Source organism: Mobula birostris, chromosome 20 (assembly GCF_030028105.1).
Source record: "Mobula birostris isolate sMobBir1 chromosome 20, sMobBir1.hap1, whole genome shotgun sequence".
Classification (NCBI taxonomy): Eukaryota; Metazoa; Chordata; class Chondrichthyes; order Myliobatiformes; family Myliobatidae; genus Mobula; species Mobula birostris.
The window spans coordinates 26,268,698-26,283,614 of record NC_092389.1 but is presented as its reverse complement, the minus strand read 5'-3'; the positions used below and the strand labels follow the sequence as shown (position 1 = coordinate 26,283,614).

The 14,917-nt window shown below is 42.6% G+C and overlaps 1 protein-coding gene across 2 annotated transcripts in view; it reads left to right on the top strand.

The window, feature by feature from the left end:
• Positions 1–11,525, top strand: part of robo4 (roundabout, axon guidance receptor, homolog 4 (Drosophila)) — a 114,085-nt gene extending 102,560 nt beyond the window's left edge. For both annotated transcript variants that reach the window (XM_072238372.1, XM_072238373.1), the window contains 2 exons: positions 8,385–8,651; positions 10,523–11,525. In XM_072238372.1, the coding sequence (XP_072094473.1) occupies positions 8,385–8,651; positions 10,523–10,701 (446 nt within the window). In that variant the 3' untranslated portion in view covers positions 10,702–11,525. The remainder of the gene's footprint in view (positions 1–8,384; positions 8,652–10,522) is intronic.
• The last annotated feature ends 3,392 nt before the right edge of the window (positions 11,526–14,917 follow it).

The window sequence follows — 14,917 nt, the reverse complement described above, 5'->3', positions numbered from 1 at the left end:
TGGTTCATCTGTCACGTGCACTGAGGAACAGGGGAAGAAGTTTGTTTTGCACGCCACCTGAATGGGTCATTTCATTGAGGTCGTATAAGGCAAAACGACAATGCAGCCAAGGTGTTGCAGCAGCAGAGAAAGTGCCCAGTGCAGGCAGACAGTGAGGTGCAAGTCATTGATAAGATAAAACTTTATTTATCCTGAAGGAGATTATTGTTGCAAGGTTGCTCAATCAGAAATACATACTTGAAAATACAAAACGTAAGCATTGAGGTAGGAAAGAGAATACAAAATGTCCATTTAAAAAGTAATAGTGCAAAATAAAATGTGCAATGAAGCCATATACTTATGCACTTAAGGAGGAAGAGTTGCAGAGTCTGTAGAGTTGTAGGTTGTGAGGTCAAGGGTCTATCTAATCGTTCTATGGGACTGTTCAATAGTCTTGTAACAGCAGGAAAGGTGTTTTTGAGCCATAAGACTATATGACCATAAAACATATGAGCAGAAGTAGGCCATTCGGCCCATTGAGTCTGCTCTGCCATTCCATCATGGCAGAATTAGTATTCCTCGCAACCACATTCTCGTGCCTTCTCCCAGTAACCTTTGACAGCCTTACTAATCAAGAACCTATCAACCTCCACTTTAAATATACTCAAGGATTTGCCTCTGCAGCCATCCGAGGCAATGAATTCCACAGATTCACCACCCTCTGGCTAAAGAAGTCCCGCCTCATCTGTTCTCAAGGGACATCCTCGTGTTCTGAGGCTGTGCCTTCTGGTTCTAAACTCCCCCACTATAGAAAACATCCATTCTATCTCGGCCTTTCAATATTAGATAGGTTTCTATGAGATCTTCCCCCCCCCCCCCAACACTGTTCTAAACTCCAGCAAGTACTGGCCCAGAGCCACCACACGCTCCTCATACATAAACCCTTTAATTCCCAGGATCATTCTCATGAACCTCCTGGACCCTCTCCAATGCCAGCGCATCATTTCTTAGATAAGGGGCCCAAAATTGCTCACAATACACCAAGTGCGGTCTGACTAATGCCTTATAAAGCCTTGGCATTGCATCCTTGCTTTTTTATTCTCGTCCTCTCAAAATGAATGCTGGCATGGCATTTGCCTTCCTCAACCCTCTGAGAAGCCAGCACAAGGACTCCCAAATAACTTTGCCCCTCTGATTTTTGAATTGGCGCCTTGTTTAGAAAGTAGTCTACACTTTGCATGACCATGTACTTCTCTACATTCTTTGCCCATTCTCCTAATCTGTCTGAGCCCTTCAGCAGACTCCCTGTTCCGCAACACTACCTGCCCCTCCACCTGTCTTTGTATCATCCACAAACTTGGCCATAAAGTCATCAATTCCGACGTCAAAGCACATATCACCTGGTGGTTCATGCTTTCAGGCTTTTGAATATTCTGCTCGATGGGAGGGGGGGGGAGGGAGGACGTCCGCATTGACATTCTCTCTGAGCTGACTCATCCTTCTACCATTTACTGTGGATTGGCCCTGCACCACCACCAACTCCTCTTTGAGTTATTCCACAGTCAGCAGACGGATGCTCCGCACAAGGTAATTACCCAGGCATATTTCAGTATGATTTATGACTGGAGGGATTTTTGCATTAAGTGCAGTGTTCTGGCCAACACGTTCTGTACAGTCAGACCACTGAACCAGGAAGCGGAGATTATAATAGCAAAACATGCAATCAGCATTATTTCAGAGGAAGTGTGTTTGAAGTCAGCTACACTGTGTGATAAGTCTATTTATGGTAAGGCTGTAAATAGGATGTCAAAGCATTTTGCCGAGGTTGCTATTCTTATTTTCCCACATTGTAATTTCAACCAGCAAATGTTTGAAAACTCTAAGCATTTTAGTTGCTATAAATATCCCAAAGAAGCTTCCAATTCAGCATACAATCTCCAGTGTGTCTTAATATCCTCCATTGGCGCAATTTGATAAACCAGTACCTGACCAAGCATTAAAAGCCAAATCCTTATAAATGCAGTTGTGTGTGGGGGGAGAAAGAGACAAGTTACATCAAACATTCGATTGCAAACCTCTGACCTTGATGCAACATCTTTAGAATTTTCTGTACTTGATGTTCCAAAGGATGCAGAGAAGTGTAAAATAACTTGTATTTGCATAGCACCTTTCAATATCCAGATATGTGGTAGGGTGCTTTACACCCAATTAAATTTTGTGGTTCCGCTTCTCTTTTTGCAGTTGCTACCTGGTGTGCTGAGTATTTTCAGCATTTTCTGCTTTTATTGTAGATTTTCAGTACCTGGGTTTCATAAAAATTTATTACATTACTGTTATACACTAAGAAACGTACCGGGCATATCCACATAAGACAGACTCCGTGAACACGTTAGGCAGATGACCAGGTAGGTAAATTATGGATTTGATTCAGGAATAAACATTGACCAGGGTTCCAGGAGAACTCTGTGCTATTCTTCAAACAAAACAACAAGCTATTTTGTCCCGAAGAAGGGTCTCAGTCCAAAACACCGACTGTTCACTCTTTTCCATAAATGCTGCCTGACCTGCAGAGTTCATCCAGGATTTTGTATCCCTTTCTAATGCTTCACCTTCCTTAGCGTTGTTTAGTTGTGCCGGCCCACATTGTATCCTTGGATGTTCAGAGTGAGATTTGAACTCACAACCTCGAGGGTCTTTTGAAACGTGGACAACTAGAACTGTTTCTAAGGGATGTCTGTGAATTTAATTGGTTGTCCAATGGACGTGTGGGCAGAAACCTAGTGGAATTTCAGGGCTGAATTATTCTGGCACAGTAGTCTTTCTCCACCCCCCCCCCCACCATTTTTATTGAACCATTCAAAGCTGCTTTGAAGGTCTTTGCAAATGGACTGCATGGTGCACATGTCACGATGATAAACACCTATTCTTCTGACCTTTGCATCCGGCCTGCTTTCCTGCTGCTGCACTACAAGGATTAAATGAAACGTAAAAGTCCTATTTTATTGGATTGCTTGTCTTCCCATTTACTGGGTAATTGTAAAATGCATTTAAATTGAGGTCAGGGTTTACTGGTCTTTTTTGTGTCTCTCAGGCTGTGATATTTACGGCAGCATTAGGATTTGATCTGAGGACAGTGCAATGGAAATGCCGATTGAAGCACTGTCTGTTGCTCAATTAATTAATTTGTTCTCAGTGTCCTAAATCTGCCCTGGCCTCATTCAGCTTTATAGTTGAGCGAAGTGATGATACAATCCTCACAGGATTTGTGTGTGCTTCGAGCTGCCTTGCCTAGTTTACAGGCATTGTTTTACGATTAAAATGGCATTGATTGATTGATTGAAGAGAGTGTTCCTCAGTCCCTCAATGGTTTACTGGGAAAGGGTTCTTTCCCAAGGGAGGCTCACCCATTGTGTCAGCAGTTTAGATATGGTGATTGGTGATCAATTTAGGTGCTAAATTTCTAATCCTGATGTCTACTAAAAATCCCTATTCACCTTAAAATGTCCAACAAAGTTCCAGTTATCATTGTTAAGTGGAACCAGCTTGATCACTGTTGCCTGTCCTGGAACATTACCCTCATAAAAATGCTTTGGTGAACCTTTGAAGAATAATTCAAGTTTACTTGTTATGTTTACATTGAAACATGCAGTGAAATACGTCATTTGCATTAACCACCAACACGTCCAAGGGTGTGCTGGGGGCAGCCCATAAGTGTTGCTATGCATTCAAATGCCAAAATAGCATGCCCACAACATGCAAGTTTGAGCTTAATCTCATTCAACCTTATTCATGTATACCACCAATCAAAACAATGCTCCTCTGGGCTGAGGTGCACAACACAGTACATATAACTCATACACACAACGCATAAAGTAATATTACCACAAATAAATTCACAAATAATAAGGTGCATTTACAATAAAAGTTAAAAGGTAATCAGTATAATGCAACTGACACTTCATATGTGGTGAGACGTGGATGTGGCAAGGAGTTCAGTAGTCTCACTACTTGCGGGAAGAAGCTGTTTCCCCATTCTAACAGGCCGTGTCCTGATACTGTGGTACCTCCTGCCTGATGGTAGGGGGTCAAAGAGATTGTTGGAAGGATTATTGATAATGCTAAGGCCACTGCATATTCAGCACTCCTGATAAATATCTTGGATGGGTGGTCGAAAGACCCCGATGATCCTCTGGGCAGTCCTCACAATCCTTGGTAGGCTCTTGCAGTCAGATGCCTTGCAATTCCTGTACCAGACAGTGATGTAGCTGGTCCGGATGCTCGCGATCATGCTCCTGTAAAAATTGGTTAGAATGGAGGAAGAGGCTCGCTCACCTCAATCTCCTTAGGAAGTGGAGACACTGCAGGGCTTTCTTGACTAAAAAGGTGGTTTTGAGGGACTAGGTGCACTCCATGAAACTTGGGGTGCTCCTAACTCTCTCCACGGAGGAGCTGTTTATGTGCAGTGAGAGCAGACCTCCACCAGAATTGGGCTCAGGCCTTCAGACACCAGACTTCGTCCTCCCCAGTAGGCGCACAAAGAGACGCAGACTTGGCTCCAGCCAACAAGCCTCAACTTTTGGACTTCTGATTCGACTCTTAGGCCTAGATCCCAGGATATGCCAATTACCAAACATCAGGCCTCAAAATACGGAATTGCCAATGGCGGGAACCCAAGCACTAGGCGTCAAAGTCCAGATTCACCGATTTGTGAACACCGGGTCATCAAAGCTCGTCCCTCCTTCCTGCCGAGAACTCCCTGACTTTGGATTCTGCTGTCATTTTGCTGACTCTGGAGTGGGGGGACAGGGGTGCTGTCCCCATCCACTTTCTGCTGGTCCGACATCTGACATCCAACCATGGATGTCCCACGTCCACGTCGTTGGTCTTTGAATGTGGAGTGGAGGCTTGGAAGGCAGCCTGACGTCTAATTTCCCCCTCATCCCTGTTCCTAAAAAAAAAATGATTCTGGAGATCTAAGCAAAAGGACAATTGACCCTGATGTACAAAGAAGGGGAGTCAGAGGGAGAATATTTTGGAAGGAAAACAAAAGTGGGATGCTTGTGTTTATCATTATGAAATGCAGTGAGATTAGTGGACTGAGTCATTAAATAGATACAGTATAGACAGGCAAATTGTACTAAAGAGAACTTCAAATATATGCTGTCTGGCTCAGTACCTACGTGTGAAGTCCCTCCATGTGTCTACCCGTAATAATCCACATCTCCAACGTCCTCTGTGTTACCTCCATATCAGCAATTTGACCTACTCGTTCACATACACACTTCTTTCTCTCTCCACCAGCCGATTAACTTGTTCCATTGCCTTCTGTGTTTACCATCAGTTTCCCCTGTGTTCCATCCTTCCTGACAATCCTCTCTCTGCATGCTCTTCCATTTCTGTCTTCCTTCCCTTGCCACATTCCCTCCCCTATGTTCCTATCCACCCTCACATTTATTCACTTATCTCATTCCCCATGTTCCTTCAGCACATATTCATCTCCCTTCTCTAATTTATGCCTATGCCATCCACCTGCCCGACCCATGTTCCTGTTCCCCGTGTTCCTCGAAGTTTCTTAACTATCCTGTGTTCCTTCCTCTGAGTTTCTTCTCTTTACTTTTCACCATTGTTCCCCATGTTCTATCCCTCATTTTTATCTCCATGTTCCTCTCCATGCTGTGAGTTCATCACCCTCCATTTCTTTCTCACCATGTCCCTGCTTCCAGCTTTGTTCCTACTTCCAACTTTACCATCCCCATGTTCCTTCTTCACCTCCTTTGCACTGTGTTTCTCCCCATATTCCTGTCACCCAATCTTATTCCCTTCCCACCAATGTATTCTTTCTTGATATTCCTTTCCTTGTATTTCTTCTCCCCATTTTGTTCCTTCACACACCTGATTCTTTTCCATATAATTCTTTTCCAGCATTTTCATCCTTCCAATTTATTTCCTTTCTCATTTTATTCCTCCTTTATATTTGTTCAGCTCAGGTATCCAGAATCCCACGTTCATCCATCCCTGCTGTGGCTTCCCGCTATTGTGAGTAAAGTTCAAAGTAAAGTACGTATATTCAAAGTCTGTCCCGAGCCTTGTGGCCCATCAGGCCGGTGCTTATGCCGGTTTCTGTGGTGTGAAGCAACTGAGAGTACGAGACTCACTGCCCTCCCACCCCGGATAGGACACCAGTCTATCGTGAGGTTAACCCCCAGCATTTGCCGGTACCCATTTTCAGCCGGGTGGACTGGAGCAGTGTGTGGTTAAGTGCCTTGCTCAAGGACACAACACGCTGCCTCGGCCAAGACTCGAACCCACGACCTTCAGATTGTGAGCCCAACGCCCTAACCACTTGACCACGCGCCACACATATCACCATATACTACCCAGAAATTAATTTACTTGCAAGTATTCATAGTAGGACAAAGAAATACAATCAAATCAATTTAAAAAAAAACTACACACAACAAAGATTGACAAAAAACCAAAAAAAAGAAGACAAACAGTGCAAATAAATATATAAATAATGCCGATAACATGAGTTGCAGAGTCCTTAAAAGTGAGTACATAGGTTGTGGAATCAGTTCAGAATTGAGGTGAGTGAAGTTATACATTGCTTCAGGAGCCTGATGATTGAAGGGTAATAACAGTTCCTGAACCTGGTGGTGTAGAACCTAAGGGTCCAGTACCTCCTGCCCGATGGTAGTAGTGAGAAAAGAGCATGGCCTGGATGGTGGGGGTCCTTGATGGATGCTGCTTTCTTGTGGAAGCTGTCCTTGTAGATGTGTGCAATGGTGGGGAGGGCTTTTCCTGTGATGGTGGACTGGACTTGTGTCCAGCACTTTTTGGCAGCTGTTCCATTGTTGGGAACTGTTGTTTTCATAGCAGGCTGTGATGCAACCAGTCGGGATACTTTCCACTATGCATCTATAGAAGTTTGTCAGAATTTTAGATGACATGCCCAGACAGATCGTCTGATATGATAATGCCAAGGAATTTAAAGTTATGGACCCTCTCCACCTCAAATCCCCTGATGAGGATTGTCTCGTGGACCTTTGGCTTCTTTCTCCTATAGTCAATAATCAGCTCTTTAGTTTAGCTGACACTGAATGAGATGTTGTTGTGGCAACATTCAACCAGAATAAGGACACATGCTTAGCCCACTGACCTGCTGTGTGACTAGGCACAGCTCAGACACCACCTAAACATTCACCGATGCCACCACTGCTGTTGCTAGAATCTCAGATGGTGAAGAGGAGGCGTGCAGGAGAGACAGATCTGCTCGTTGAGTGGTGTGAAAACAATCTTGCACTAAGTGTCAGTGAGATTTGGAAATTGATTGTGGACTTCAGGAAGTGGAAGTCGAGGGAACACGCACTGGTCCTCATGAAAGGATCAGCGCTGGAAAGGGTGAGCAGTTTCAAGTTCCTTGGCGTCAAAATCTCAGAGGATCTATCCCGGGCCCAACATACTGATGCAATCATGGAACATTCGTTAGGAGTTTGAGGAGATTGGGTATGTCACCAAAGGCCAGTAGATTTCTACAGATTTAATGTGGAGGGCATTCTGACTGGTTGCCTCACCATTTGGTACTGAGAGGCTACTGCACAGAATCAGAAAAAGTTGCAGTGGATTGTAACCTCAGCCAGCACCATCATGGGCGCTAGCCTCCTCAGCATTGAGGACATCTTCAAAAGGCGATGTCTCAAGAAGGCAGTATTTAGGAACCTCACCATCCAATACATGCCCTCTTCTCATTCCTACCATTAGGGAGGAGGTACCCAGACTCAACCCAGAGCAGTTTTCCCCCCACTGCTATCCGATTTCTGAACAGTCCATGAGCCATGAACATTGTCTCACTATTTAGTCTCCTTTTGCACTATTTATTTTTATATATTATTGTAACTTATAGTATTTTAACCACAAAACAACTAATTTCATGACGTCAGTGATAATAAACCTGCGTCTGATTCCTATCATTCCTCACCTACCATCTCCCCCCTCTCTCTCGCACTCTGCCTCAACTTCTTTCTGCCCATCTCTCACTCTGCTTCTCCCCCTTTCCCCTTATTTCTGTCCTCATGGTCTGTAAGTTGCTTGAATGAACCTACACACAAGTTCTGGGAGCATGTGTTTCATAGGTACCAGAGAGCAGCCAGAATCCTTGACAATTCTTATCGCCTGGGTAACATCTCTAATGTAATTTATACCGTCAGTCTTTGGCCTTTGTGGTTTCATCCTCACCTAGCTCTTCAATTTTAAAATGTTCCTGTTATTTGAATTCTTTGATATGCCTCTTGGTCTGTATTAGTTTAGTTCATTGCATCTTATGCTTATGTTTTAGTTTTCAACGATGAGTTGTTTCTCAGTATAAGATGATTCTGATTTGAATCCATTTGTTTCTCTAATTCTAGCACTCTCTTCATCCTCCTTCCTGCCGACTACTTTCCCTGATGCTGTCTCCCACAATCCAACAGAAGGATCAGAGGTCATGAGTGTGTGCCCGGAATCTGACCCTGCTCTCGTTTGGGACTGGAATCTGTCTTGGGCAGATGAACTAGAAGGCAAAATCTCACAGAAGGGTGAAATTAAAAGGAGGAACCAGATGGCTCTCGGAAAAGACCTCAACAAACCCTTCAGGAATCTCTCAGACGAACAGCAGCAGGACAAGTACATCGCTGGTACAAAGACAGAGCTACATTAAGTCTTGATTTATTCACAGAGTGCAGCCATTGACTGAGCCCAACTTGTAGAGCTCTCACCTGGGGGTGGGTCAGGGCCTACATAACTTCTCGAAACAACCACAAATCTGAAACAGGAACAGAGGGAGCAATTCAGGAGGATTACAATCCCTAAGGGTGGTGGTACTGAGCAAGTTGTGGGTGTAAGATTCTGTGGGTTTTGATTGGACCATCCGAGGGTCTTAAAATAAGTGTCTAATGAGATGTGTTGGTTTTTAATTTTACAATCTCACCTGGCTTTGGGGTAGGTCCCATTATATTGAAAATGTTGCAAGTGTACATTCTTTATTCAAAAAGAGAGGAAATCAAAAAATGGGGAAACAACAGGCCACTTGGCTGAATATATGTGATATAAAATAATAAATCATTATTGAGGATGCTATAGTGGGGCACTTTGGGGGAAAAACAAATCTAAGCAATTAGGCAGTCAAAATGGCTTTGTGAAAGGGAAATCAAGTTTAACTATTTCATTGATGTTCTTTTGAAGAAGTGATATGCGCTGTGGATAAAGAGGATCCGGCACATGTACTTAGATTTCCAGAAGGCATTTGATAAAGTGCCACATCAAAGCCTATTGCAGAAAATTAAAGTTCATGGTTTAGGAGGTTACATTTGTTGGGTCTGTTTTAGGAATACTCAAAATCCAAATAATCTCTGAAGATAGAGAAAGTTTCAACCCATCCGATGAAAAATCAGTTATTTGGTTGTCAGCCCTTGGCATAGAACTACTGATAAGCTCAGCATAGGATCAGTGTTGGAGAAGTCTTTTCTTCATTGCACCATACTCCATCAATAGCTACTTTCTGTCAGTGGGGAGGCAAGTTGAGATTGAAGACACACCCACCCCCTCGTTATTAGCAACTAGTGTTATGGTTATGGCAGATGTTATAGGGGTTGTTAATGTGGTGCAATAGAAATCTTCCACCTTCATTTTAGTCTTTATCCTCACTTTACCCTGCTATTAATACACTACTCAGCTGTTGTAAATTTGATGCATCTTGGAAAAGATCTGGTATGACAAGTTAGACATTGTTACACATTTAAGCTAGCTGAACTGGCTGTTGAGGCAGATAACTGTGTAGAACGCTCACTCAATTTCTACAATGGTATCATGTTTTTTTTTTAAACAAGCCAAAATTGCAAGTTGATGAAATCATAATATAGTCAGGCTACTGTGCGTGGAATTTTGTGTCGCTCCACTCAAGCTCATTACCCCTTGCCGATTTTGTAGCAGAGCTTGTTTCAGGTAACTCATCCTAAGTAGTGTTTATTGACTTCTGATTCAAAAAGAGGACTTTTCACGAGCTCTAAATCGGCTATGAGGGAGGGTAAAAGATTATAGCAAATGTGATATTGATTTTTGCTTTAGAGATCCAGTGTATGCACCTGGAGTGAGTTATATGTGCCTTTATTAGGAGTGTAATAATCAACAAGCAAGAAATAAATTGCATTTAAATCGCAACTTTCATGACTACAAGATATTCCAAAATCCATCACAACCAACATAATACTTTTGAGTGCAGTCAACTGAATCATCTAACTTGAGGCTATGCTGTAATGTCTCATTTAGAAAACAATGTAAAGAACACTTAGCTTGTTTGCACACAATTTTGAGAATTACACTGGCATAAGGTAATGGGGGAACTATGACAATCTATGAGCATCAAATTCAACGAAAGTTAGAACTTTCAGACAAAGAAGGGAGGAAGGTCTTCCAGTGCTGTGACTTTCTCTTGGAGAATCCATTTTAATTGTGGTCGAAAGTGTTATTCACCATTGAAATTAACGTCAGCTTAATTTTTCATTTGTAGATGTGTACAGCTCCGGATTGGAGATGCAGGTGAACCCTACCCTCAGTGCGGTACATGTGTCCTTTGCAACGGTTGGAGCCCCGGTACACAAGAGTTTTGCAGTTAGGAGGAAGGTGGAGAAAGTTGGACTGATGAACATTCCAGTGGATGCCAGTGGTGTCAGCATGGTGAAAGCTTAAGGAGATGCACAACTGAATATCCTATGGATGTGGCCCATCCCTGTACATACAGAAATCTAAGGAGCCAGATCCATGAGGGAAGTGAAGGATGTTTATGGGGTGCAGACACTACACTGGTGATTGGTGTCCTGCATGCTCTACCAAGTCATCTGCATTCAGTTTGGTCAAAGCTACACATGTCCAATGTGTAGTGCATGTAGCTTTGATAGGAAGCTCGTTAGTTTGGATTCATGAAGTGCTGGGAAGGTTTGTCTACGCTTCCCATATCTTTGACATCTAGAGCAGAGAAACAAACCAGACAGCATGCTTACAGCCTGATGTTAGCAACCAATGACTGAAAAATGGGTGGATATTGGCTTGTAGATTGTATAGATAGGCACCTGAGGCTGAATGGGGAAAATGGGGTTTAACTCAAAAGCCAGGCTGTTGTTCTTGGGGCATTGGAGTATGTGTACGTTGAAATCCACAAATATACACCAGCTTTTAATTTATCTCTTTACTAATTAATCTAACAGGTGTATTTAAATAAAATTGATTCTGAAAGCTGATATTGAGCGGCGATCAAAACAACGTACATCATGGAGGCCTAAAACATTGGTGACCAAGTTCAGTGAAGACAACTCGCCCATGTCTATTGCCCATTACTGGAGAGACATAGAAACAGATCAAAACATATGTATTGATTGGCTTGAGAATTTTCACTTGGTATACTTAAAGGGCCATTTTCTCGAAAGATCTAGTATTGACAATATGTTACTTCATTCTGATATAAATCTAACTGTACTTATCACTTTCAATATGAACAAACAGCATTAAAAGAAGTAAAAAGAAACTGTGTGAAGATTACTGTGTGTGGAAAATTGCATACGTGCAGGATGTTTATTGCATCAATGCTTGATTTCAATTTGAATTTACAGGGACTGCAAGTAAACTAGGCAAACACAAGAATGTAAAGAATAACTGAGCGTAAACATTATATCTTTCACTTTTTTGTTACTTATAGTAGTAACATTAAAGTGCTATTAAAATGAGATATGGTGTAAAAGCGAGGCAATCTTCGCAGCTTGTATTGGGGCTGTGGCATTTACACAACTTGCCTATCTGATACAGTGGATGGCATAAAATGTCAAATGATTGAGTAAAACTTTAGCTCTGATATTTATTAAGAGGGGGAGGGGGAGGAAGGGGGGAGAAAAAAAGAAAAAGACTGGGGAAGAAGTATATAGTATAATTTTTTTCAAAGCACTATTCAATCTAATTTTGATCTCAGTCGGATTAAATTGAGCTGGCAATCATTTCTTTCTGCTGCAATACCAATTGCAAAATTGTACTAGGTACTTGGCCTGATAATTTTCTAGCATCTGACGGGCACTTCACTTGTTGTGTAAGTTTCCAACCTTTACCAATATAGACTCCACACAATAACATTGTGGAATTAGCTGGGTAGAACAAGGAGCACAGCCTGCCATTTTCTTATTTCACTTATTATTAAAAGGATTATTTTGCTGACACCAGAAGCCCTGAGTGGTTTGTGTCCCTTCCAAGTGCCAGTGCTTGTGATGGCATCTAGCTGAGTGGTCACTTCACTGTCGCCATTTTGCTGGAGAAGTTGCAGGAGCTATTGCAGGCCACAGGGAGGATCAGGGACTTTAAGGCAAAGTCATGGTCTTCAGGAGTCAAATTTATTTGCCATATACATTTACGTGTATTAGGAATTTGCTGTGGTGTGTTGAACAGTGTGTGATATACCACAAAAACACAGCAACATTCAACAATTATATAAAAATAGAGTTTAAAGTATATATATGGAATAAAATGTACACAAATACCAGCATGTATTTACAAGAGCCGCGAGGAGCCCACGTGCAGAACGTCTTCAAAGATGCCACATTGTACCTGGACTGATTCAATGTAAATACCATTGCTTGGTTAGGTATTCAAAGCCTGTAATCACCGAGATATGTAACATTCTTCCACCATGCTCTTTTATTTGGACTGCTCATTCTGTGGAGGCTGGTGTCACAATGACTCTCAGCTTCTTGTTCACTGAGTCATTCTAGGTGACTGAAACATCATCTCTCTCAGTCTACAGAGTCGTAGAGTTCATCAGGTCTTTGATCACGAAGGAATGGTTATTATTTTGATTTCTTTAAGGAGAAAAGTCCCATCTCAGACACAGATTTCCAGTGTGCTGGCTTCCCGCAACTGCAGGCAACAGATGACTGCACTCATGCCCCCAATAGAGCTCCCATTTTATCATCTTCAAGGGTTTGCACACCCCAAATGCTTGCCTGGTTGTGGATCATGAGAAAACTTACCTGATGGTGAATGCCACACTATCTGGTAACTTTCATTATTGCTTTATATGCCTAGCTGGCAATCGTCAGGCATTGCAAATTCCCAAATTCAGCTTCAGGATCTGTGCTGGAATTTAAAAGTCTCCACCTTCAGAGGGGCATGCACACATACAAGTTGTATGCTTTTAACGTGCTAATCTGCCTTCTGGAGCAGAGTAGGAGAAATTGGGTGTGCTTCGGTCTCCTGGGTTCCCTCCCTGCCCATACACGTTCTTGCATTCAGTTTAACAAGTTTGCAGAAGCGTTATTGATTAATCCTCTAATGGACCTGAAAGTGCAGTCATAGCATCAGCAGCACTGAAGCAAGTGGTGTTTATTTAGCAGCTTAGCTCATCATTGGAATGCATCGGAATACTTCATTACTCGTGATAGGATTGTTAATGTTCTGTAATGACAACCCCACCGATAGCAATTGGGGCCATTTGTTAGTCTGCTCTTCGTAGCTGCTGCTGACTGAAGGAAGAACACAACACCACTGTCGCAGGGTGAGAGCAGTGTGCACCATCTACAGGGTGCCCTGCAACAACTCACCAAGACTCTTTAGACAGTACCTTCCAAATCCACGCCTTCAACCAGCTTGAAGGACAAGGGCAGTAAAAGCAGAGGAGCTCCCACTACCCGTAAGTTGTCCCCTGAGCCACACGCCATCCTGACTTGGAAATGTGTCACTGGCACTGGGTCAAGGTTTGGACCTCCCTCCCCAACAACATTGTTGTTATAAGCACACCTCAAGGACTGCAGAGGTTCAAGAAGGCAGCTCACTACCATCTTCTGAAGGACAATTGGGAATGGGCAACCAAGTCTTGGCTCGGCCTGTGAAATCCACACCCCTTGAATAAACATAATAATAAAAACATAGTTATAGGAGAACAGCGGATTCTCCATCACCTGAAGAGCCGTGGTGTAATTTCTCTTTTGTAGGGCTTCACACTGATATTGCAGCATTGGCTATATTGCCATCTCTGTCAGGTTACTCCTGAAGACCATAAGAAATAGAAACAGAATCTGGCCATTTGGCCCATTGAGGCTGCCCCACTATTCGATTATGGCTCATTTATTTTTCCTCTCAACTCATTCTCCTGCCGCCTTCCCATAACTTTTGATGGCCTTACTAATCAAGAACCTATCAACCTCCACTTTAAATATACCCAATAACCATCGATGGCAGTGAATTCCACAGATTCACCACCCTCTGGATTAAGAAATCCCTAGGATATTTCATTTCTTGGATCGTTCTTGTAAACCTGCTCTGGACCCTCTCCAATATCAGCATATCATTTTATTTATAAAGCCGATAAATGCTCACAATACTCCAAATGTTGTCTGAGAAATGCCTTATAAAGTCTCTGTGTTACATCCGTAAGCTTAAAATATAATCTGCATTTCTTTAATCATGTATCAGAAGGCAACAAGCTTATAGTTTTTTAAAATGTATTTCAATGTACTGCTGCTGCAAAACAACAAATTTCATGACATATACCATAAGAGCAAAATTAGGCCACTTGGCCCATCGAGTGCTCCACCATTCCATCACGGCTGAATTATTATCCCTCTTAACCCCATTCTCCTGCTGCCTCACTGTAACCTTTGATGCCCTGACTAATCAAGAACCTATCAATGTCTGTTTTAAATATAGTGCATTCAATTTCTTGGTGTCTACAGCCATCCATGGCAATGAATTCCACATATTCACCACCCTCTGGCTAAAGAAATTCCTCAATCTCTGTTCTAAATGGATGTTCCTCTATTCCAAGGCTGTGCCCTCTGGTCCTAGACTCACCCACAATAGGAAACATCCTCTCCACATCCACTCTATCCAGGCCTTTCAATATTCAATGGGTTTCAATGAGATCCTCCCT